General features: G+C 46.0%; 1 protein-coding gene across 1 annotated transcript in view; it reads left to right on the top strand.

Annotated features, from left to right (window-relative positions):
* Positions 1-18429, top strand: part of wscd2 (WSC domain containing 2) — a 253328-nt gene extending 234899 nt beyond the window's left edge. Inside the window, exon 8 of the mRNA XM_078227247.1 lies at positions 17780-18429. Within this exon, the coding sequence (XP_078083373.1) occupies positions 17780-18132 (353 nt within the window). The 3' untranslated portion in view covers positions 18133-18429. The remainder of the gene's footprint in view (positions 1-17779) is intronic.
* Positions 18430-25263: the final 6834 nt, after the last annotated feature.

The raw sequence follows: 25263 nt of genomic DNA, 5'->3' as shown, positions 1-25263 counted from the left end.
AAAAGCTCCTGAGGTAATTTCCACTGAACTCGCTTTCTCGCATTCAGAACCACATACGTTTCGTGCACAATCTTCTTTCCCTGACCACCCCCCCCCCCCTCCTCCCCCACAAGTGAAAGTAAAGTTTATTTATTCGTGTCACAAGTAAGGCTTACATTAACACTGCAATGAAGTTACTGTGAAATTCCCCTGTGAAATTCAAGCCCTGTCTCTCTCAAAGGAAAGGTTTGGCATTTTGTGTCCAGACGTTCAATGAAAGTAAACTCCACATACTACTGGAAATCTGAATTAAAAACTGAAAATGCTGGTCCATCTCAGCAGGGCTGGCAGGATCTGTGGAGAGAGGAACAAGAGTTAACCTTACTGCTTCAATACAATTATTTCTCACATCACTTTGGATTCACTTCTTTGAATTCAATGAAAGCAACTTTGTTTTAATTCATCACAGCTTTGAGGATACAGCGTTCAGATCTCTTTCCCCCCATTTTGACATGTTAGTTTAGTCTCAGACTAATGTACATCATATTAACAAACCATTCATCTTCCTTAAGTTATCATGAAGTGTTTGCTACAATATCCAGAAAGACAGATGGTGTCTTCATCTTCTGGTCGTTCTTTTAAGCTCTTTTGTCAAATGAAGAGTTTCAGAATGTCAAATAAGTGCTTGAAGTTGTCGCAGGGAGTTGAGTTATGTTCAGATAAGGCTTTCTTAGACCATCAAAAAGAGATAATTATGGATTGAATGCCATATTCTGATGAAATCTAGTGTTTGAAACATAAAAACCTACAGCTGTACCACTCTGAAGATGTGCATTAGGACTGCGAGTGTCAACTTGTGTGAGATAGACTGATGAGATATTGGTTCACTGTTTCAGCTCAATTAGATTCATGCATGGTGTTAACCTTTTGAGCGCTGGATATTTCTGAATGTGCGCACCTTCCTCAAGTTGGTTTCTCCCAGTTTTTTTAAAGAATGGATAAAGTCACTTATGGGGAGGAGACATTTCTTCACCCAGAGGGTGGTGAATGTGTGGAATTCACTACCCCAGAAAGTAGTTGAGGCCAAAGCATTGTCTGATTCCAAGGAGAAATTAGATATAGCTCTTGGGGCGAAAGGGATCAAGGGATGTGGGGGGAAAGGGGGGGATCAGGATGTTGAATGCAGTGTTAATGTTTTGCCTACTTGTGACACTAATAAATAAATAAAATAAAGCAGATGGTGGAATTTGAATTCAATAAAAGTAATCTGGAATTAAAAATCTACTGATGACCATGAAACCATTGACAATTGTCGGAAAAACCCATCTGGTTCAGCCATGATCAAAATGAATGGCGGAGCAGGCTCGAAGGGCCAAATAGCCTACTCTTGCTTCTAGTTTCTATGTTGGCTTCAACAAAGAGGTCATCAAGGTTGCAAGAGAGGTTGATCAGGGAATCATAGAATCCCTACAGTGCAGAAGAGGCCATTCGGCCCATTATGTCTGCACTGACTTTCTGACTGAGTATCTTACCTTGGCCCTCTCCCCTGCCCTATCCCTGTAAATCTACACATTTATCATGATTAATCCCCCCCTAACCTACTCATCTTGGGACACTAAAGGGCAATTTATCACAGCCAATCCACCTAACCGACTGTGGGAGGAAACCAAAGCACCCGGAGGAAACTCACGCAGACACGGGGAGAACGTGCAAACTCCGCACAGTCACCCGAGGCCTGAATCGAACCCAGGTCCCTGGCGCTGTGAGGCAGCAGTGCTAACCACGGTACCACCATGCCGTCCACATTAATTTAGCTGAGTGATAATAATTTCGGCTGGGATCCACGCTTACAATAGCTCATAAGTGTGCAGTATTTCTAAGTGAGTGGCGGCAGAAGAGGCTCAAGGGGCTGAATGGCCTCCTCCTGTGTTATCCCCATGTCTCAGTCCCACTGTATCTGCCTGCAATAATGATGTCACCCCGCAGTGTCAGTTAAAACAAACTCCAGCCGCAGAAAGTGTTTTAATATTACCAAAACCCCTCTGCATATTCTTGAATAGGAGAGCATTTAAATGTATGGGTTACTTCCCTTTACAAAGCAGGCTGATTGAATTATATCCTGGAACGTAGCCAAACCATGCGAAACTCTCAAGGGTCTTTCCAATGATATGCACAATTGAGCTGTAAGCTTGTTTGAAATTAACTGTAATACATTGAATGATACTTTCAGAATCCTTTTAAATGAAGAAGCAGAATATTTGATTAGGCAGACATTAAAATAAGTATTAATGGAGGGGAAATGTGTTGTTATAGCACTAATCAAATAGGTAAAGATTAGGGGATTGGGAGTTGCAGTGGTTGGGAACATTGTTCATTGCACCTGTGACGTTACCGTGTGAATCCAGTTTACAACAATGGGATGAAAGTGTCTCTCTGGGATAGCCACATGGAATTCCTACACAATTCACTTTGTTAGTTGTTTTCTTCCCTTTCCAGTTGTGCAGAAGACACACGACTCAGAAACATGCCATTTGGACTAGCCAGTTCACACTCCAGCATTTGTACTCTTCCCCAGCCTCCTCCTGGGACCCTTCCTCGTCTAGCTCTCTGCTTCCATTTCCTTCATATCAAGTCATAGAAGTTTACAGCATGGAAACAGGCCCAACTTGTCCATGCCACCCTTTTTTTTAACCACTAAGCCAGTCACAATTGCCCGCTTTTGGCCGATATCCCTCGATACCCATCCCACCCATGTAACTGTCTAAATGCTTTTTAAAAGACAAAATTCCACCCGCCTCTACTAGTACCTCTGGCAGCTTGTTCCAGACACTCAACACCCTCTGTGTGAAAAAAAATTGCCTCTCTGAACCCTTTTGTATCTCTGCTCTCTCACCTTAAACCTAAGCCCTCTAGTTTTAGACTCTTCGACCTTTGGGAAAGGATGCTGACTATCTGTCTGATGCATACTCAAATGCTTGTTGAACTTCTTCCTTGTTGTATATTTAAGTGGTTGCAAGATTGATTTAAGAGCCAGTCACATGATTTGATGGTGATGTCATTGGGCTGTTTCCCAGGCTCCTGTTTTGTTTATTTTCTGCTCTGTTACAGGGAACAGCCCCTCAAAAAATCTGTTGCGTTAGTTTGAATCTACGTGTGCTAACCACATCTTTTCCTTTTTGTTTAAGACTCACAACCCCTAACATAGTTAGGACATTACAAAAAGAAAATTGGCGACGAGTCAGGATTTTGTTTCGTCGAGAACATTGAGGAAAGATCTTAAGTAGAAAAAATAACATTGTGGGTCCTTGCACTTTGAATATTAGAAGGGTATTAGAAGATATTATTAGAATATTAGAAGAATATGGAAAATCAACAACGGGAGCCTATGAAATGCCTCAATGACATCACCATCAAGTCATGTGACTGGCTCTTAAAGTAATCATGCAACCAATTAAATATATAACACCTCCAAATACACTCATAAAATCAGAGAATCTACAGTGCAGAAGGAGGCCTTTTGGCTCATTGAGCCTGCACCAACAACAATCCCACCCAGGTCCTATCCCCACAACACCATACATTTACCCTCATAATCCCCCTAAGGGGCAATTTAGCATGGCCAATCAACCTAACCTGCATGTCTTTGGAGTGTGGGAGGAAACCGGAGCACCCATAGGAAACCCACGCAGACACGGGGAGAACATGCAAATGCCACATAGACAGTCACCCAAGGCTGGAATTGAAGCCAGGTCCCTGACGCTGTGAGGCAGCAGTGCTAACCACTGTGCCACCATGCTGCCCCATTCTCTTTTCTTATAGAGGTACAGTAAGTAGTCTCACAACACCAGGTTAAAGTGTAGCAGGTTTATTTGGTAGCACGAGCTTTCACCTTACAGAGGTGATTGATGCCACTTGTTGGACTACAGTTCCCTCGGCACTGATAACCTTCATTTCAGTCAGGTTGTGCTGTTGGGCCATTTATCACAGAGGGATTCAGAGCCAAGCCTGACTCTGTCCACCCTCCTGTTTATACCTTCCATAACATTATTGACCAAAAGTGATTGTTCGTAGATCTCCGAAAGCGAAGGGTTTTTTCCCCAGCTGTGAAATCTGGGCAAAGGGCATGATCTATGGTAGCACACGGTATGGTAGCACAGTGGTTAGCACTGCTGCTTCACAGCTCCAGGGTCCCGGGTTCGATTCCCGGCTCGGGTCACTGTCTGTGTGGAGTTTGCACATTCTCCTCGTGTCTGCGTGGGTTTCCTCCGGGTGCTCCGGTTTCCTCCCACAGTCCAAAGATGTGCGAGTTAGGTTGATTGGCCAGGTTAAAAAAAAAAAATTGCCCCTTAGAGTCCTGAGATGCGTAGGTTAGAGGGATTAGCGGGTAAAATATGTGGGGGTAGGGCCTGGGTGGGATTGTGGTCGGTGCAGACTCGATGGGCCGAATGGCCTCCTTCTGCACTGTAGGGATTCTATTCTATGATTCTATTCTGAAGGATAGGAACGAGATTGAAAAGAGGAGATAGGGGTTGAACCAACAAGCTTGCACCCCCAAGCCCACCTCCCTCCCACCCCCCCACCAATGTAAACACAAGCTCAAGGGGAGTACAGGCCACAGAATCCAATGGTATTACGCTATATCCTTATCTCTGGCTCAGTACCTTGTGTGTCAGCTTCCCTGTTGGGAATGTTATATCGTCCCTAAAGAGAGAGTGAGTAGGTAATGCCAAGAATGGGTTTTAAAAATCAAAATGCAGGAGGTGGAGAAGGTTGCAGAAGGCACGGAGTTCAACAATGTAAATATCCTGTGTTAAAAATGGGGGGAGTGATGGCATAGCGGCATTGCCACTGTACTAGCAATCCAGAGATCTATGGGACATGGGTTTGAATCCAATATTGAAATTCAAAATAAAAACAATCTGGAATTAAGAGTTTAATGATGACCATGAAACCAATTAAAGGTGTGCAGGTTAGGGTGAGTGGCCATGCAAAATTGCCCCTTAGTGTCCCAAGATATGTGGGTTAGCAGGGTAAATGCATGGGGTTAAGAGGTAAGGCTGGGTAAGAGTCAGTGTAGACTCGATGGGCCGAATGGCCTCCTTCTGCACTGTAAGGGTTGGGCTCTATGATTCTATGATTGTCGATTGTTGTAAAAACCCATCTGGTTCACTAACATTCTTTAGGGAAGGAAATCTGCTGTCCTTACCCGATCTGGCCTAAGTATAACTCCAGACCCATAAATGCCCTTTGCAATGGCCTGACAAGCTGCTCAGTGCAAGGGCAATTCAGGGTGGGCAATAAATGCTGGCCTTGCCAGCGACATCCGCATCCCATGAAAGGACTGGGAGATGGTTCAATGTTTGCAGCTTCCAGGAGCCAAGTGGACTCTGGTGGGATCAGAAGTTGTTAACCTATCTTTATGCACTACAGAGTAGCAGCCAGGTCAAGTTTCTCTTCACCCCTTGACATATCTGAGATGACATAGGAGCCATTACCCCACACCAATTGGTACTGACCCCGTGTGGAATGGGACTGTTGTATATTAAGCCAAAATACACACGTACTGTGGAATGTTGGAACAAACTATACGATGTTGGTAGCAGCCCATTCAACTATTGTGTCAAGTTCCAGAAATTGACATGAAATTCACAGTTCCACAAAAGGTAGATGTTATCTTTTTAATCATCTATTTTTTGTTATGGTTTTTAAGCACATGTTGATTATATGGAACAAAATAAATGATGCTCAGGAGTCCATTAAATTGTAAACTCTCTTATGACAGACACTGGTTATAAAAATACGCTCATTAGACTCAACTTCACCCCAGGGGAGATCATTAATTTACAGATTCAAATCCAATGGGGGGTTGCCTGATAATGAAGAGATAACTAAATTGTTGCATCGTATTGCAATTACATACACTGACAACCGGCTGATCTACACAGCTGAATGTCACAGGTCGCTCAAGACTTGATTGCATTTTTGTCTCTAATGTTCTCACCGTGTTACTTTGTGCATCAGACAAAATTGACCCCAAAGAACTCCATTTGATGCACTTACCATTGAATTCCCAGGCTGTAACCACGGCAGCGACACTCATAACGCAGGCTGATGATCATCGAATCCCTACAGCGCAGACGGAGGCCATTCGGCCCATCGCGTCTGCACCGACACAATCTCACCCAGGCGCTATTCCCGTAACTCCACATATTTACCCTGTCAATCCCCTGACACTGGGGTCAATTTAGCATGGCCAATGCACCTAACCTGCACGTCTTTGGACTGTGGGAGGAAACCAGAGCACCCGGAGGAAACCCACGCAGACACGGGGAGAACGTGCAAACTCCACGCAGGCAGTGACCTGAGGTCGGAATTGATCCCGGGACCCAGTGCTAACCACTGTGCCGCCATGCCATCCATGGAGAATTGCTGTTTGAACTTCCGGATAGTGGGTAGGGGAGTCAGACTCATTGAAAACTCAGCCATCGATGGAGTAAAAAGGGTTCTGAAATTGGGGAACATTAAGCCCTCACACTGTCTGTGTACAAAAAGCCACTGTGCATTTTTATGATCTCTGTATTTTAAAATTATATTAGAATGTTTCCCATAATGCTGATTTGTGATCTATCTGATCACCAAATCATTTTGTGGTGCTATGATTTTCTCTTTTGTGCTTTTCCCCCCTCAGTGCCTTATTACAAAATGCCATCAGTGTTATTGAGGAGATGTATTACGGTGCCACTTTGTTCAGAGTTCAGCTAGCGAACAATGTTTGATTTTAATATTTTATATACAGCTTGGTAAGATTAAGACTCAGAGCTTGGGTTAACGATGTAAAATTATTGTAAAGCATGCAGCGGATTATTATGGAGTATTGTTGACTTTTATACAATGTGGTCCACATGTGACTTTTCAAATGAATAGTTCAAAACCTCCCCCCCACCCCATTGCCACTCCCTCTACGCAACAGCAAGATAATAATGGATGAATTGGGTGGCACGGTGGCACAGTGATTAGCACTGCTGCCTCACAGTGCCAGGGACCCGGGCTCGATTGCCGGCTTGGGGTCACTGTCTGTGCGGAGTCTGCACATTCTCCCTGTGTCTGCTTGGCTTTCCTACGGGTGCTCTGATTTCCTCCCACACTCCAAAGATGTGCTGGTTAGGTGGATTGGCCATGGCCCTTAGTGACCAAAAGTATGTAGATTAGGGGGATGTGCAGGGTAAATATGTGGGGTTATGTGGAAAGGGCCTGGGTGGAATGCTCCATCAGAGAGTTGGTACGGACTCGGTGGGCCGAATGGCCTCTTTCTGTACTGTGGGGATTCTGTGATTCTGATTCTATGATGAATCCAGTGGCCTGTGGTGAATAAGCTGGCAGAGAACTAGACAGTCGGTGTTATCGCATTGGTGACATCACCCTTGGCCCAATCATCTGACTCTTTAATATGTTAGACTAAAACTTTCATTCCGCCCATGTGGCACATCAAACAACACACCTCAGTCCTCAGTCATCGCACAATGATTGAAAGAAAATTGGGAGTCTTCCTGCATAAGACGCCAAGGGAAATACCGTATGCTGTTTCATTTCTACAACCCATCTTCCACCCACTCTCCACCTCCACAACATTAATGTTCAAACCTAGAGCTTGCCCTGACTCTGAGAGACCTAATAAGACATTATAAAAGTAGGTATTAGGAAGTGAGGTTTGATTTAATCTCGTGGGCCTGAAAGCCTTCAGCCTGTGGTCGATGAATGTTCTTTGAACTCTTCAAACTGAATCCAAGTGATTTATACATTTCATTACACCAGTACCTGCAATGCCATATTTAAATTATGCCGCGATTGAAAAACAGCATCAGATTGACTGTCAGAAATGAAAGTGAGATCGCGTGGTTTATGGATGATTTTTGATCTCTTTGCCAATATTGAGCCTTCTTTCCCTCTTCCCAGCCAAGCACATCTTTTCAGGAAGATGGTGTAAAGTAGGGGGGGGCAATCCCCATTTTGACACAGGGATCACTGTTTGCAGTCATCAAATTGATTGTCAAAGAACGGTACTTGTAAAGGATTCCACTGCTGCACAATCTTCTTGGCGGCACGGTGGCGCAGTGGGTTAGCACTGCTGCCTCACAGCACCAGGGACCCCGGTTCGATTCCCGGCTTGGGTCACTGTCTGTGCGGAGTCTGCACGTTCTCCCCGTGTCTGCGTGGGTTTCCTCCTTGTGCTCCGGTTTCCTCCCACAGTCCGAAAGATGTGCTGGTTAGGTACATTGGCCGTGCTAAATTCTCCCTCAGTGTACCCGAACAGGCGCCGGAGTGTGGCGACCAGGGGATTTTCACAGTAACTTCATCGCAGTGAAAATGTAAGCCTACTTGTGACGAATAAATAAACTTCAGACTTGTTGCACTTTGAACTGTTTTTGCTCCTGGACTGTTACCCCACAAGACCGAGCACGGAAGCCAGAATTCTCCAGCCATTCAGGCCCCACCATCGCTGCCAGAGACTGCGGAGAATTTGGCCCTCAATCAAATCTCCATTCACTGCAGCGGGACTGGAGAATCTGGTGGCATGAACAGCCGGAATTCCCGCCCACATCTAGGCTGACTCTTTAGCACATTACTGAGAGAATGCGACATTATTCAATGTGTTCTTGATATTATTTGATGGCTCTGCATACTTATCCCAATGGTTCAGCTGCATTTGACAAAATAAAAGCAGCTTCGTCAATGATGGATTATTTATTGCATTTTGACTTGCTGATTTCAGCATTCTTGGGATTCTAATCAATTAATGTTCACTGTATCTGCAGGTAAATGTAGAAAGATAGAAAATAGGAGCAGGAGAAGGACATTTAGTCCTTTGAAGCTGCTCCACCATTCATTATCATCAAAGATTTAATTTGATTTATTATTGTCACATGTATTAACATACAGTGAAAAGTATTGTTTCTTGTGCGCTATACAGACAAAGCATACTTTTCATAGAGAAGGAAATGAGAGAGTGCAGAATGTAGTGTTACAGTCATAGCTAGGGTGTGGAGAAAGATCAACTTACTGCACGGTAGGTCCATTCAAAAGTCTGACAGCAGCAGGGAAGAAGCTGTTCTTGAGTCGGTTGGTACGTGACCTCAGACTTTTGTATCTTTTTCGCAACAGAGGAAGGCGGAAGAGAGAATGTCCGGGGCGCGTGGGGTCCTTAATTATGCTGGCTGCTTTGCCGAGGCAGCGGGAAGTGAAGACAGAGTCAATGAATGGGAGGCTGGTTTGCGTGAGCGGGTGAGGTTGATTGGCCAAGCTAAATTGACCCTTAGTGTTGGGTTACGGGGATAGGGCCTTGGTTGGATTGTTATCGGTGCAGACTCAATGGGCTGAATGGTCTCCTTGTGCACTGCAGGGATTCTATGATTCTACAGCTGATCTTCTAACTCAACACCATGGGGATGATTCTCCCAGCCCGCTGCGCTACTTGTACAGTGCAGCGGGCCATGAGACATCAGCGGGGCCATTTTGCGGGAAGCCCACTGGGCCCACTCAGCACCATGCTGCCGACCTCCCGGGCGGGAATAGGCCCTGCCCATTGATCCACAGATTTCCAGAGTGAATCCCACTTGGGCTCTCTGTGTTAAAGTTTTTAAAGTTTAAGTTTATTTATTAGTCACAAGTAAGGCTTACATTAACGCTGCAATGAAGTTACTGTGAAATTCCCCCTGTCGCCACATTCCGGCGCCTGTTCAGGTCAACGCATCTAACCAGCACGTCTTTCAGAATGTGGGAGCACCCGGAGGAAACCCACGCAGACACGGGGAGGACGTGCAGACTCCACACAGACAGTGACCCAAGCCGGGAATCGAACCTGGGTCCCTGGCGCTGTGAGGCAGCAGTGCTAACCACTGTGCCATCGTGCCGTCCTGTGATGCAGAATGTTGAAGATTCATTCTGGAAATCACGCTAAAAAAAAAGGCGGGATTTACTCCCATTTCCCCACATGTTGGGAACTTTTTTGGGAGAATCCCGGCCCATATGTCATAACTTTGAAGGTGACACATTGTGGCTTCAAATTATGGAGGGTTTATTAACAACAATATTTATACATGTACAAGTGATGGTCTACAGAACTGCAATAGACCTCTACTGTCTTCTGCTCTGTGACCTACTGAGGATCCTCCCTGACCCTGGACATCCTGGCACCCGATTGGCTCAGTTTCCCAAGCTGCCGCTCCATAGGGTCCAGCCCAGTCACATGGCCCTCAGGGATCTCCCATTAAAGGCGTCAAGCTCCAAACCATATTCCCGCGCTCTCCCCTGGACACCTTTAGAGTCTAGAAATCTAGGTAGTGGAAAAGGCCTAGCTCAGATAGGCTAATTTACACATCCCACATTCAAACAGTAAATGCTACATGACCTTTAAGCTGTGGTGTGATTCGAATGTTCAACACTGGAAGAATGAAATGAAGACATCTGATTGGACGGTGAGCCCGCATCCCTGGCTTTTAATTGGCTCCCCATGCACGTGCATGTATCTATAACACATCATGCAAGGTCAGGTCAAGGAACCAGCCCCCATGTTGGGTTCCCAATCCCTGAAAGAGAATTCAGACCATGGCATCATTATGAAGGAGGCCATTCAGCCTGTTGAATCCATGCCGGCTCTCTCTATCCCCACCCCAGTATTTTGGAGAGAGAATGCTGATTGCTAAATCATTGACAGAGTTTGCTGGAAACGAGCATGAATAATTGGAGTGGCACGGTGGCACAGTGGTTAGCACTGCTGCCTCACAGCGCCAGGGACCCGGATTCGATTCCGCCCTCAGGTCACTGTTTGTGTGGAGTCTGCACATTCTCCCCGTGTCTGTGTGGGTTTCCTCTGGGTGCTCTGGTTTCATCCCACACCCCAAAGATGCGTGGGTTACATTGATTGGCCATGCTAAATTGCCCCTTAGTGTTAGGGGGATTAGCAGGGTAAATACATGGAGATAGGGTCTGGGTGTGATTGCTGTCAGTGCATGTTTGATGGGCTGAATGGCCTCCTGCTACAATGTAGGGATTCTATAAATAATTGCCATTTCATGTTGAGCATAAGTGCTGATGCTTCAACTTTTTCTCTTCGGCTATGCGGAAGGTCAAAGTTCATAGCGCGGACAGTGTCATGGGTGAAATGTTAGGGAAGGAAACCAGTCAAATCAGGAGTTGCACTTCAAAGTCAAGCGTTGCTAGAAGAATCATCTTTGCAGGTGACCCCAGGGAGTCTTCATAAGAACATAAGGAATGGAATAAAGAATAAGGTGGCTTGGCCCAGTATTTCTTGAAAAACCAATAGAGATTTCCTAACTTTAGCTTGTCTAGAGGGTACAGGTTGAAGTCAATGTTAATGGATTTCTGGCGAGGCAGGTATCTGTATGTTTAACATGCCCGCAGGAAATGTGCCTGCTGCACAGAGCCAAACCACAAATGTTAGGGTTTTTTTCAGAAAGAAGCAACACGTCGGTGAGCCTGTTAAATTTATTTTGGTTTTTTTTGTGTGTGAGTTTTGCATTCATAGGAATGCTAGCAAATGGAATACCTTCCCATTCTGGACATCCATTGATAGTGTCCAGAATAAGATGTAACAGAGGTTAAAAGTAAATTAAAACTCCCTCTTATTCACTTCAAAACCAGTACTGGGATACCCACTCCAACAAGGTTCTTCATCCGAACCGCAATTTGTGCCAAATTGTGGGCAGTTTACATCAGAATATAAGAACTAGGAGCAGGAGTAGGCCACCTGGCCCCTCGAGCCTGCGCCGCCATTCAATAAGATCATGGCTGATCTTTTCATGGACTCAGCTCCACTTACCCGCCCGCTCACCATAACCCTTCATTCCTTTTCTGTTCAAACATTTATCTATCTTTGCCTTAAAAACATTCAATGAGGTAGCCTCAACTGCTTCACTGGGCAGGGAATTCCACAGATTCACAACCCTTTGAGGTCCCAAATGTGCTCCCCCTTATTTTGATACAGTAAGAAGTCTCACAACACCAGGTTAAAGTCCAATAGGTTTATTTAGTATCACGCGCATTTGGAGCGTTGCTCCTTCCTCACCTGAGAAAGGAGCAGCGCTCCGAAAACTTGTGATTCCAAATAAATCTGTTGGACTTTAACCTGGTGTTGTGAGACTTCTTATTGTGCCCACCGCAGTCCAACGCTGGCATCGTCACATCATGGCTACCACCTTATTTTGAGGCCATGCCCCCTAGTTCTAGTTTCACCTGCCAGTGGAAACAACTTCCCTGCTTCTATCTTATCTATTCCCTTCATAATCTTATGTGTCTATAAGATCTCCCCTCATTCTTCTGAATTCCAATGCGTATAGTCCTAGTCTACTCAGTCTTTCCTCATAAGCTAACCCTCTCAACTCCGGAATCAACCTAGTGAATTTCCTCTGCACCCCCTCCAGTGCCAGTATGTCATTTCAAGTAAGGAGACCAAAACTGTACACAGTACTCCAGGTGTGGCCTCACCAGCACCTTATACAGCTGCAACATAACCTCACTGTTTTTAAACTCCATCCCTCCAGCAATGAAGGACAAAATTCCATTTGCCTTCTTAATTATCTGCTGCACCTGCAAACCAACTTTTTGTGATTCATGCACAAGGACACCCAGGTCCCTCTGCACAGCAGCATGCTGCAATTTTTGACCATTTAAACCATAGTACATTTTAATACCATAGCTCATTACCCACTGGGTTGCTGCAACGCAAGTCCAGCCTTCATAGGAAGCTGATAGTTGGTTAAGAGTGAAGATTTTCATCTTGACAGTCTGCTGCTGCATGCAAGCCCAAATTCTCAAAGTAAATCTCCAGTCCAAAGATGTGCAGGTTAGGTGGATTGGCCGTGCTAAATTGCCCCTTAGTGTCAGGGGACTAGCTAGGGTAAATGCATGGGATTGTGGGGATAGGGACTAGGTGGGATTGTGGTTGGTGCGGACTCGATGGGCCAAATGCCCTCCTTCTGCACTGGAGGATTGTATGATTCTATGATTATCCTTGCCAGGTTAAAAACCCAAAATGCAAAAGGGAGTCCACGAAATTCAAACCAACAGCGAGGTTGGCCCAAGAACAGTGATGGGCAACCTAGGCTCATGAGTGTCCTCCCCCAACCTGCTTCATCTCAATGGGGCCACAAGATTGAAATCGGGCTTGTACACTAACCATGACCCCAGTGATGGGGCGGCACGGTGGTTGCTGCCTCATAGCACCAGGGACCCGAGTTCGATTCTAGCCTCGGGTGACTGTGTGGAGTTTGCGTGTTCTTCCCCTTGTCTGTGTGGATTTCCTTCAGGTGCAGAGTCTCGTGTTACAGTCATAGCTAGGGTGTAAAGAAAGATCAACTTAATATAAGATGGGTCCATTCTGGCAGCAGGGAAGAAGCTGTTCTTGCCAAAACATTGTGTGATTTCAAGAAGAAATTATAAAGAGCTCTTGGGGCTAAAGGGATCAAGGGATATGGGGAGAAAGGCGGGATCAGGATATTGAATTCGATGATCAGCCATGATGAAGATGAATGACGGAGCAGGCTCGAAGGGCTGAATGGCCTCCTCCTGCTTCTATTTTCTATGTTTCAATATTCCGGTTTCCTCCCACACTCCAAAGATGTGCAGGTTAGGTTGATTGACCATGGCAAATTGTCAGGGGATTAGCAGGGTAAATACATGGTGTTACAGGGATAGGGATTGTTGTTGGTGCAGGCTCGATGGGCCGACTGGCCTCCTTCTGCACTGTAGGGATCTTATAATTCTATGAATAAGATTAAATACATTTAATACACACCAAATATTTCAGAACGAGTTATAGAAAATGCTTCATAATTTATATGTTAATAGAATTCAAATCATAAAAAGAAAATAAATATTGCCACTTTGGACAGGGAGGGAGCGCACGGCTCTCACAGTCAATGTTGTGAGCACTCAGCACGCACCTCACTTCATTTGCCCTTGCTTTATGTCCATATCACCTCAGTCACACCAGTAGGAAAAAAAACCTGAAATCAGCGGAATGTGGCAACCCTGCAGGTGGGCAACGGTTGGCAAGAACGTCTCGTGGGGTCACACTCAGAACCCAGATGGGCCCCCGGGCCACAGGGCGCCCTCCACTGCCCATGGGGTTGGAAGGGGTTGAGTTGACAAATGCTGAATTGACGAAATAATGGCCAACTACTGTGTTTACTTAAAGATGTTGTTGGTGATGTAGCTCAAGGGTGCTCAGTTGTCCATGGAATCCAATGTAAGCTATGGCTGGGGATGTTACACACTGTAATAGCATTGCCACGCACAGCCCCTCTCCTCATCTTTCAGCTCCAGACATGTTGCCCCAGCTGTTGCCTTTGCCAGCGACGGAAGTATCTGTTAAATTGTCACACTGTTCCGTGGCATTAGTTTTATGATCTCCTCGGGGCCATTGTAAAGCAAAGTTTTATGTGCTGTGATTAGACAAGGTGAATTGCCCTATATCTGCTTAATGAAATAGCTTCTCTGTCTGATGATTCAGTGGGGACTTGGCTACAGTTAGCTGCTTAATCAGGCATCTGCTCTGCGCATCTGACTGGGAGAATAGAATAAGAAGCTCATACACTCGGGCATCACTGGCTGCTACCCAGCTAACCAAGCCAGGAGGCTGTTGCATAAAGTTGAGAAATGTTTGCTGTCGGATGGGGTAACTTTTACAAGGAAAAAGAATGCAGTCACTTTTTAAAAGTCCTTCAACGTTTTCTCTTCATTATTGTGTGTTGACAAAGACATTTCTGCAGGCAGGAGATGAGGGGATGGATTTATTTGATTCGATTCATTATTGTCACATGTATTGGTATACAGTGAAAAGTATTGTATCTTGCGCGCTATACAGACAAAACATACCGCACATAGAGAAGGAAAGGAGAGAGTGCAGAATGTAGTGTTACAGCCATAGCTAGGGTGTAGAGAAAGATCAACTTTAATATAAGGTAGGTCCATTCAAAAGTCTGATGGCAAGCTGTTCTTGAGTCGGTTGGTACGTAATCTCAGACTTTTGTATCTTTTTCCCGACGGATGTTGGTGGAAGGGAGTATGTCTGGGGTGCACGGGTCCCTGATTATGCTGGCTGCTTTTCTGAGGCAGTGCAAAGTGTTTATGGAGTCAATGGGTGGGAGGCTGGTTTGTGTGATGGACTGGGCTACGTTCACAACCCTTTGTATTTTCTTGTGGTCTTGGGCAGAGCGGGAGCCATACCAAGCTGTGATACATGATATCAGCTTCTGACCACTGTTAGGACATTCAGCCATGTGACAGTAATGATCTGATGCTGATGTCTTCATGGCTTCATCTTATAGGCTCATTTTTCCCCTAGTATTTAGCGATTGAATGTACTCAATGGGCGGGAAATCTTACCACAAAAAGGCAGAGTATTGGTTCCCAAGAGAAACACGGAAACATAGAAAGCAGGAGTAGGCCATTCGACCCTTCAAGCCTACTCCACCATGATCATGGCTGATCATTGAATTCAATATCTTGATTTCCCCTTCCCCCCATATCCCTGATCCCTTTAGCCCCAAGAGCTATATCTAATTTCTTCTTGAAATCAGACAATATTTTGGCCTCAACTACTCTCTGTGGTAATGAATTCCACACATTAACCACCCTCTGGGTGAAGAAATTTCTCCTCCCCTCAGTCAAACTGAGTTCTGGACTCCCACACCATCTCCTGAGAAACAGGTTGGTTTTCTCTGCAGATCTTACCACGTTCTGCCACAAGAGATCAGCTGGGTGTGATTCACGCCATCATGTTGGGGGGAGTACTAAACACTCTGGCAAAGCTTGGCTGCTCTGAGATTGGGGAACCAAGTCTGAAGGAACACCCCAATCACACAAAAAAAACCCTTCTCCCCACCCCACCATGGAGGTCACAGGGACTCCCCAACCCCCTGCCCCACCTCAATCCTAACCAGCATTCACTGCCCTACTCAACGCCCCCCCCCCCCCCACCCAACAGTCAGTGCCAGCATCCCACCTTCCCCCCAAGCATCAGATCCCCCCAATCCCCACCTTCACAGTCAATGCCGCACCACCCCCCCCCCTCCACTTGAACATTGGACCCCTTTCCTCCAACACCTCGCCCATTGCCAGGTTCCCAGCTCTCATGTCCGCTCCTTTCCACCACCTTGATAAATGAATTGCCCCCCCCAACATCTCCCCCATGAGGCTCCTCCCACTGGGGTCCGCTCTTGGCACTGCTGTCTGGCACAGGCTGGCACCATGGAGGGCATTGCCAGAGCTGTTCCTGGCCATGAACTTCTCCCCCAGGGGTGATGCTGACCTTTATGCTCCTGGGAGATCCCCGCAAGTGGTTCACATCTGGGTGAACCTGTTGTAAACAGTGCCAACACAACATCACATCGGCGAGGTTGGAAAATACGTCTGGGGCTCAATATATGGCGAAAGAGACCTTTGATTCCATGGTAATCTATTCAAATGTATGTAAATCAGGTTCACGTCCATTACACACCAGCAAGGCATGCTGAATATCAGCAGTTGCAATCTCACTGGCTTTCCCACATCACTATTCCCGCAGATGGTGAACGCAGGTTTAAGAGCGTTCCCAGAGAATCATAGAACCCCTGCAGTGCAGAAGAAGGCCATTCAGCCCATTGAGTCTGCACCGACTCTCCAAAAGAGCATCTTAGCTAGGCCCTTCTCTCTGCCCTATGCCCATATGGGACAGGGCGGCCCGGTGGCACAGTGGTTAGCACTGCTGCCTCACGGTGCCAGAGTCCCGGGCTCAATTCCTGGCTTGGGTGATTGTCTGTGTGGAGTTTGCACGTTATCCCCATGTCTGCGTGCGTTTCCTCCGGGTGCTCCAGTTTCCTCCCACAGTCTGAAAGACGTGCTGATTAGGTGAATTGGCCGTGCTAAATTCTCCCTCAGCGCACCCAAACAGGTGCCGGAGTGTGGTGACTAGGGGATTTTCACAGTAACTTCAATGCAGTGTTAATGTAAGCCTACTTGTGACCCTAATAAACAAACTTTAAAACTTTAAACATAACCCCACGAATTTCCCATGGCTAATCCCCCTAACCTACACATCTTTGGAGACTAAGGAGCAATTTAGCATGGCCAACCAACATAACCTGCACATCTTTGGATTGTGGGAGGAAACCGGAGCACCCGGAGGAAACCCACGAGGACACGGGAAGAACGTGCAAACTCTATACACATAGTAACCCAAACCAGGAATCGAACCTGGGTTCCTGGCACTGTGAGGCAGCAGTGCTAACCACTGTGCCACCACCGTCACAGTCCACATACCAGTGTCAAACATCCATCAGTTGGATGTGATGCTCATAGACCGCTGCATGGCCCCAGGGAATCTCTGCCTTGCCTTGAATAGACTACCATGTTATTAAAGACCTCTTTCGCCATATATTGAACCCTAGGCGTATTTTTCAACCTCACTGACGTGACGTCATGTCGGCACGGTTAACAACAGGTTCACCCAGATGTGAACCAGTTGTGGGGATCCCCCAGGGGCATAAAGGTCAGCATAGCCCCCAGGGCGTGAGGGACCTGACCAGGGGTTGCCCTGGCAATGCCCTTCATGGTGCCAACCTGGCTGTGCCAACCTGTGCCAGGGGGCAGTGCCAAGGGCAGACCCCAGTGGGAGGAGAAACATTAGAGTTGCAAAAGGAAAATGAGCATTTCTTTGTCACGTGTGCCTGAGTTCAAATGAAATCGGGGGTGTAAAAGAGGAAGCCTTTATGAAATGTTAACATTTTATCTTTTGGCTTGACAGAGTGGCCTGAATTTGTGAAAAACTACGCACCATGGTGGGTTTCGCACACACTCGACTGGCTAAAGTACGGCAGGAAAGTGCTGGTGGTTCACTATGAGGATCTCAAGCGCGACCTCTTTAACCAACTGAAAAAAATGGTCTCCGTCCTGGGCCTTAACGTCTCCGACGACCGTCTTCTGTGCGTCGAGAGCCAAAAGGATGGCAACTTCAAACGCTCCGGCCTTCGGAAGCTGGAGTATGATCCGTACACGCCAGAGATGAGGAAGATGATTGATAGTTTCATCAAGACCATTGACATGGCCCTCAAACTCAGAAACCTTACCGGCGTCCCTGAGGATTACGCCCCCAGATGATTCTGCCAGTAAAATGCATTCGAAACATGCCTGTGTTTCCCTTCCCTTTCCCTGGCCAGGACTCCTTTCCACCCAGTGGGTGGCTTCTTTTAGTAAATCTGCAGCTATTAGCTTTCCAAGTGCATCAACTATCTAGAGTCAAGGTCACCAAACACAGCTGGAGTTAGTAACTGCATAGCATAGACACACCGGAAGACCATCTTTAGGAAGCGGAAAATTCGCAAGACACGGTGACCGAAAATTCATGCTACTTAAAAGGGAGAAATCATTTTGCTTGAACAGGCTCTGTGACGAGAAAGAACGGAACTTTAGTAGTTACTTTTATTGTTTTGCTTGAATTGAACTGGGGGCTGAGATGCAGAGGGAAGGGGGTGGTTTATCCCTGAAAAAAAATCCCAATGGGATCTGGTCATCTCTTAGGTGATTGGACTGAGGATGGAGGGGGGAAGAGGAGTTCATGACAGACAAAGTCTCATTGTTAAGATAGAGAGAAGTGGAGGTAAGGGAGAAGCTGGAGAAAGGCTGAGCATTTACCCAACACCCACCTATTTCCATACTATGATGGCCAATGGTTAACAGTGTAAGAAGCAGCTAATGGCTGTCAGCAGTCGATCGTAGATTGAGAAAGCGGTCGTTGCCATTCCCTTCTTGCATCTCTCAGAATGTGCGCCGGTTTTGGACTGTTGTTGCCATCTGTTGTTCAGGACTGTCTCGTCCAGTCACTTGACATGGGCTAGCACATCTGATGTGAGGAGACAGCAAACCCAGTTCGCCATCCTCGGGGATGCGATTAACCATTCCCGACCCCCCCATCATCTGCCAGGCTGTGACAGCTCACTTTAAAATGATCCGAATGTGTCTTGCGAGCAGGTGTCTGGGACTCGCTGTAGCTCCCACCTCACTGACAGAGCAATGGACAGCCGCCACTGTGATGGGTGCACCCTTCGCTGCACAGACCCACCAGGTCTGATTGTGCAATCCATCTGGTCTGGGTCGATCAGTGGGAAAAGAGGACGCTGCTCTCTTCCACTGGAAACGATAGCTCCTGAAGGATGACGTATTGAGAGCGAGCAGATATGTGATTACTACCTGTTGTATTTTCACCATGAGGACAGAGGGAATAAAGTTCTGCTATAATGAAGGTCACTAAAGCGGCTAAGTCAATAAATTTCTCATCTGCCCAATTTTCTGTGAGAACCTCCATTAGCCAGAAGTTAATTAAAACTATAGTCATTCCACTTCCACACTCTGAACGAATCAGATGTGTTATAACATTATTTAGTGTTTAGTTTGCAGATTGATTGGCTTGACGGGCCTACTGATTGTCTAACACTCCCAGGCCACGTTTTGAATCAGCATTCTGATCACCATTAGATTAGTGTAGTGTCTTTTACTAAACAGATTCTCTGTCTAATTGGGTTGCACTGGTTATCTCCCCCACTCCCTCCACCACTGACACAAGTCGGCAGCAGTGTGTACCATTCACAAGATGCAACTGCAGCAACTCACCAGGGCTCCTTCAACAGCATCTTCCAAACCCATGACCTCTACCGCCTAGAAGGACAAGGGGCTGAAGATGTATAGGAACAACACCACCTGCGAGTCCCCTTCACCATCCTGACTTGGAACTGTATCGCCGCTCCTTCACTGTCGCTGGGTCAAAATCCCGGAGCTCCCTCCCTAACAGCACTGTGGGTGTACCTACACCACATGGACTGCAGCGGTTCAAGAAGGCAGCTCACCACCGCCTTCTCAAGGGGCAATTAGGGATGGGCAACAAATGCTGTCCTAGCTAGCGACGTCCACATCCTGTGAAAGAATAAAACAATTCTCAGAGTAATAGATGTCTTGTTCTTTTAAACATTAGTAGCCACTCTGTTGGGAACATAGAAATGAAGCCAATACCCTTAAATATCCACTGTCGGAAATTTCTATTCAATGAAATAGCCCGATGGAATGTTGTATTCAATCAAATTGGAATACAAAGGACAAAATAGTTACGTTTCAGTTGTGGTTCAACTGCTTCCAGGGTCCTGTGTTTGCTTTCGGCACTGTACCTCTAGAAAGATCAATTAGTCTTGGAGGGAGATCCACCAGAATGATAACAGTGTTTCCAAGAGCTTTATGAGGAAAGATTGCATAAGCCTGGCCTGTATTCCCTTGGAAAGAGGTGAAAGTTGACTCAAGTGTTTTAAAAGGATTTGGTAGTTTAGACATATGGAGGGACTATTACCCTGAGGGGATATCAAGAAAAAAGTGGGATCTGATCTTACAATTTGAACTAGGCTGTTCCAGGAGTCAAATTTGAAATCATTGAACAGGGAAATCTGAAATCATAGAGGAATACAGCACGAAAACAGGCCCTTCGGCCCAACCAGTCCATGCCGACCATGGCGCCCTCCCAGCTAGTCCCAATTGTTCAAGTTTGATTTTGATTTGATTTGATTTATTATTGTCACATGTATTAGTAAACAGTGAAAAGTATTGTTTCTTGCATGCTATACTGACAAAGCATACCATTCATAGAGAAGGAAAGGAAAGAGTGCAGAATGTAGTGTTACAGTCATAGCTAGGGTGTAGGGAAAGATCAATGTAGTGCGAGGGAGGTCCATTCAAAAGTCTGATGGCAGCAGGGAAGAAGCTACGTTTGGCCCATATCCCTCTAACCCTTTCCCATCCATGTACTTATCCATGTACTAATCCTCTGCCCCAAAAGGGTTGCAAATCCTTGGGATCAATTGGAGCTTTCAAGACTTGTGGTGGCTAGATTTGTGTTAAGTATCAAGCAATGTGCATGAAAATTGAATTGAGAAACAGAAAACCATAGTCTAATTGAACAGCAGACCCGGTTCAATGGGCTGAATGGCCTCCATCTGTTCTTCATGCTCATATATTCCTATTCCTACTCTACATTTTTCCACAACAGCTGCCCAATGCATAAAGGAGTGAAAATTGAGCAGTTTCTGTACCTTCTCCCTTTTACACTAGGTGCTTTGGTGACACTCAGGAATATATATTTGATCTAAATGTCTATTCCTTAATAAGCAGAGTTCTTTTTATTTTCGATTCTTGAGCTACTTTTCACAACCAACTCTTAGACTTTTTTGAATCATTTTTAACCGAGTATTTGATTTGATTTGATTTGATTTGATTTATTATTGTCATATGTATTAACATGCAGTGAAAAGTATTGTTTCTTGTGCGCTATACAGACAAGGCATACCGTTCATAGAGAAGGAAAGGAGAGAATGCAGAATGTAGTGTTATAGTCACAGCTAGGGTGTAGAGAAAGATCAAATTAGTGCAAGGTAAGTCCATTCAAAAGTCTGACGGCAGCAGGGAAGAAGCTGAGTCGGTTAGTACGTGACCTCAGACTTTTGTATCTTTTTCCCAACGGAAGAAGATGGAAGAGAGAATGTCTGGCGTGTGTGGGGTCCTTGATTATGCTGGCTGCTTTGCCGAGGCAGCGGGAAGTGTAGACAGAGTCAGTGGGTGGGAGGCTGGTTTGCGTGATGGACTGGGCTTCATTCATGACTCTTTGTAGTTTCTTGTGGTCTTGGGCAGAGCAGGAGCCATACCAAGCTGTGATACAACCAGAAAGAATGCTTTCTCTGGTGCATCTGTAAAAGTTGGTGAGAGTCGTAGCGGACATACCAAATTTCCTGAGTCTTCGGAGAAAGTAGAGGTATAATAGAGATGAAATAAATTTTAAGGGTTCAGTCCAAGATGGCATGTTCGCAATGGGGCAAATTATTCACACGGGGACGAGTTATGGGGAATCATTGAGTTCACAGCTGTTCAGTCCATTCCTAACCATGGATAGAAAATCACTGGGGAATCCACCATTCCAAAGGTTCAGCTCTTTCTATGAATTGCTGCCCTCAAGAACATCAGGCTATGGAATCAGTGTTCCCTTGGCATGTTTTTCAAATAATCATGTTATTAATGTCTCCAATGTAAAATCATTATTGTGCCCATTAAATGTAACAGTATTCCATAACTATCATAGAATCCCTACAGTACAAAAGGAGGCCATTTGGCCTTTGGAGCCTGCACCGACAACAATCCCGCCCTATCCCAGTAACCCCACATATTTACCCTGCTGATCCCCCTGAAACTAGGCTCAATTTAGCATAGCCAATCAACCTAACCCACACATTTTTGAAATGTGGGAGGAAACCGGAACACCCGGAGGAAACCCATGCAGACACAGGGAGAATGTGCAAACTCCACACAGACAGTGAGCCAAGCCGGGAATCGAACCCGGGTCCCTGGCACTGTGAGGCAGCAGTGCTAACCACTGCACCACCGTGCCACCCGTCAAGCCAAGAATTAACTCCCTCACTGTGGCCAAGGTGCTGCAGTGACAACAGAGGATCAGTGAACGGATAGGACATCTTGTGGTATAATAATAGCTCCCCTACCTCTGGACCAGATGCTCTGGGTTTGAGTCTGATGCCAGGACTTGCTGGCTATCCATAACGCAGTTTAACGGGCTGACAATCAACTGGGGAATCCTTCCGTCACTTCCCCACTATTCCCCAAAGGGAGATACAGTGTGGGTGTGAAGATACAGGGGGAGGCAGTGATGTAGTGGCATTGTTGTCACTGGACTCGTAATCTAGGATCCTACTCTGGGGACCTGGGCCACAGCAGACGGTGAAATTTGAATTCAATGAAAATCTGGAATTACAAGTCTAAAGATGACCCCGATACCATTGTCAATTGTTGTAAAAATCCATCTGGTTCACTAGTGTCCTTTAGGGAAGGAAATCTGCCGTCCTTACCTGGTCTGGCCTACATGTGACTCCAGAGCCACAGCAATGTGGCTGACACTTAATTGCCACTCAATTCAAGGGCAGTTAGGGATGGGCAACAATGCTGGCCTTGCCAGCGATGCCCGCATCCCACGGAAGAATAAAGAAAACACTTGTTTAAAAAGTGAATGGATTTAGAAGATATTAGACTCCAGGCCAGCATTTAAAGTTTATTTATTAGTCACAAGTAAGACTTATATTAACACTGCAATGAAGTTACTGTGAAATTCCCCTAGTCACCACAGTCCGGCGCCTGTTCAGATCAATACACCTAACCAGTACGTCTTCCAGACTGTGGGAGGAAACCAGAGCACCCGGAGGAAACCCATGCAGACACAAGGAGAACGTGCAAACTCCACACAGACAGTGACCCAAGCTGGGAATCGAACCCAGGTTCCTGGCGCTGTGAGGCAGCAGTACTAACCACTGTGCCACTGTACCGCCCCTAATTTCGCATCTGCAGTATATAATCCCCAACTCATCTGAAGATCCTGCCGGTTTTTGATGCTTTTTTCTCCTGTCCCCAGCTCACCTGGTGCAACATGGAGCAAACCTATATTCAAACCCCAAATTCAAATGTGGCATTGCAAAGGGTCGGGGCAGGGGAGGCTCCACACTTCATCAGGCCAGGCTAGGTTTCCCAAATGAGGTTGGACACTAGCGTTTCCGCACCTTGGTTATTTTCAGATTCCCACCAGAATCCGGTGGGATGGGCGAGGTACTCCAATCCCCACAGCGTGGGATGCGGGTGTCGCTGGCAAGGCCAGCATTTCTTGCCCATCCCTAATTGCCCTTTGAACTGAGTAGCAATTAAGAGTCAACCACATTGCTGTGGGAACAAAAACAGAAAATGCTGTAAAATCTCAGCAGGTCTGACAGCATCTGTGTGGAGAGAGAACAGAGCCAACGTTTCGAGTCTGGATGACCCTTGCCGGAAAATCTCAGCACGTCTAACAGTATCTGTGGACAAAGGATTGGGCCAACATTTTGAGTCTAGATGACCCTTCAAAGGGTCATCCAGACTCAAAACATTGGCTCTATTCTCTCTCCACAGATGCTGTCAGACCTGCTGAGATTTTCCAACATTTTCTGTTTTGGTTTCAGATTCCAGCATATGCAATAGAACAAACAAAGAATAAAGAACAGTACAGCACAGGCCTTTCGGCCCTCCAAGACTGCGCCGATCATGATGCCTGCCTGAACTAAAACCATATGCACTTACGGAGTCTGTATTCTTCCATTCCCATCATATTCACGTATTTGTCTAGATGCCCCTTAAATGCCACTATCGTACCTGCTCCCGCCACCTCCCTGGGCAGCACATTCCACTCGTTCACTACCCTCTGTGTAAAAAAACTTGCCTCGCACATCTCCTCTAAACTTTTCCCCAAAATTTTGCCTTTATCACATTGCTGTGGCTCTGGAATCACATGTAGGCCAGACCAGGTAAGGACAGCAGATTTCCTTCCCTAAAGGACATCAGTGAACCAGGTGGGTTTTTATGACAATTCCTATATCAACCTGTGGACACTAGAAATACCAGGCACACACAAAAAGCACAACATTTACACTGACGTTCGACAAAACGACAGACCAATACAGACTACCACAACAAAACTAAAAGGACCGCATAAATATACACACACATGCAGAGGTAAGACCAGCAATGTTAAGGGAGTGTACCAGTGAAAATTGCTTGCAGGTAGCAAGCTTCCAAATAAATCATTCACACCACCTACCACTGTGACACAGGCCTACCCCCGTTGTCAAGGGCAACCACAAGGTTCTGCGAGGAAGTAAAGCCAGCACCTGATGATTCGGAGTTCAAAGATTCACGCTGTGCCCCTAATAACTTCAGCTTCCACAGGTGGTCAGATAACCACAAGCAATTTTGATGAATAATTTCCAAATCTTTGTCAAGGCCAACAAGCAGCAGACAGCCAACTTGGACTAAAGGGCTTGGAGACTAGCTGATGGCAGTCAATTAAAGAGAGAGGACTATGAATGCCTCCCCTTGCTGTGAGTAATTATCCTGTAAATATGCCCATCAACGTTATACCTCTTGTCAGTATTTCTACTGAAACTGGGAACATGATGCCTAAGAGACCGTCTCCACTTAGCAACCTGGAGACTAGCAATCCCAACCCTTTCTGTTTTGTTTCTGGGATTGAAATCTTTTTTTTTAAAGAATTAGTTGAATTAGATTTTCTTGTCCAATCGATCCGATTGAATTGCGGTGTCAAATGCACTGCTAATCATAGGAAAAAACCCGAAAAATGGCCGGGAAAATGGGCAGTGCCGTGAATCAGGCGTG

The sequence above is a fragment of the Mustelus asterias genome, chromosome 13 (genome assembly GCF_964213995.1).
Source record: "Mustelus asterias chromosome 13, sMusAst1.hap1.1, whole genome shotgun sequence".
Lineage (NCBI taxonomy): Eukaryota > Metazoa > Chordata > Chondrichthyes > Carcharhiniformes > Triakidae > Mustelus > Mustelus asterias.
Note: the sequence above shows the minus strand (reverse complement) of the source record. Positions and strands in the feature narration are given on the sequence as shown.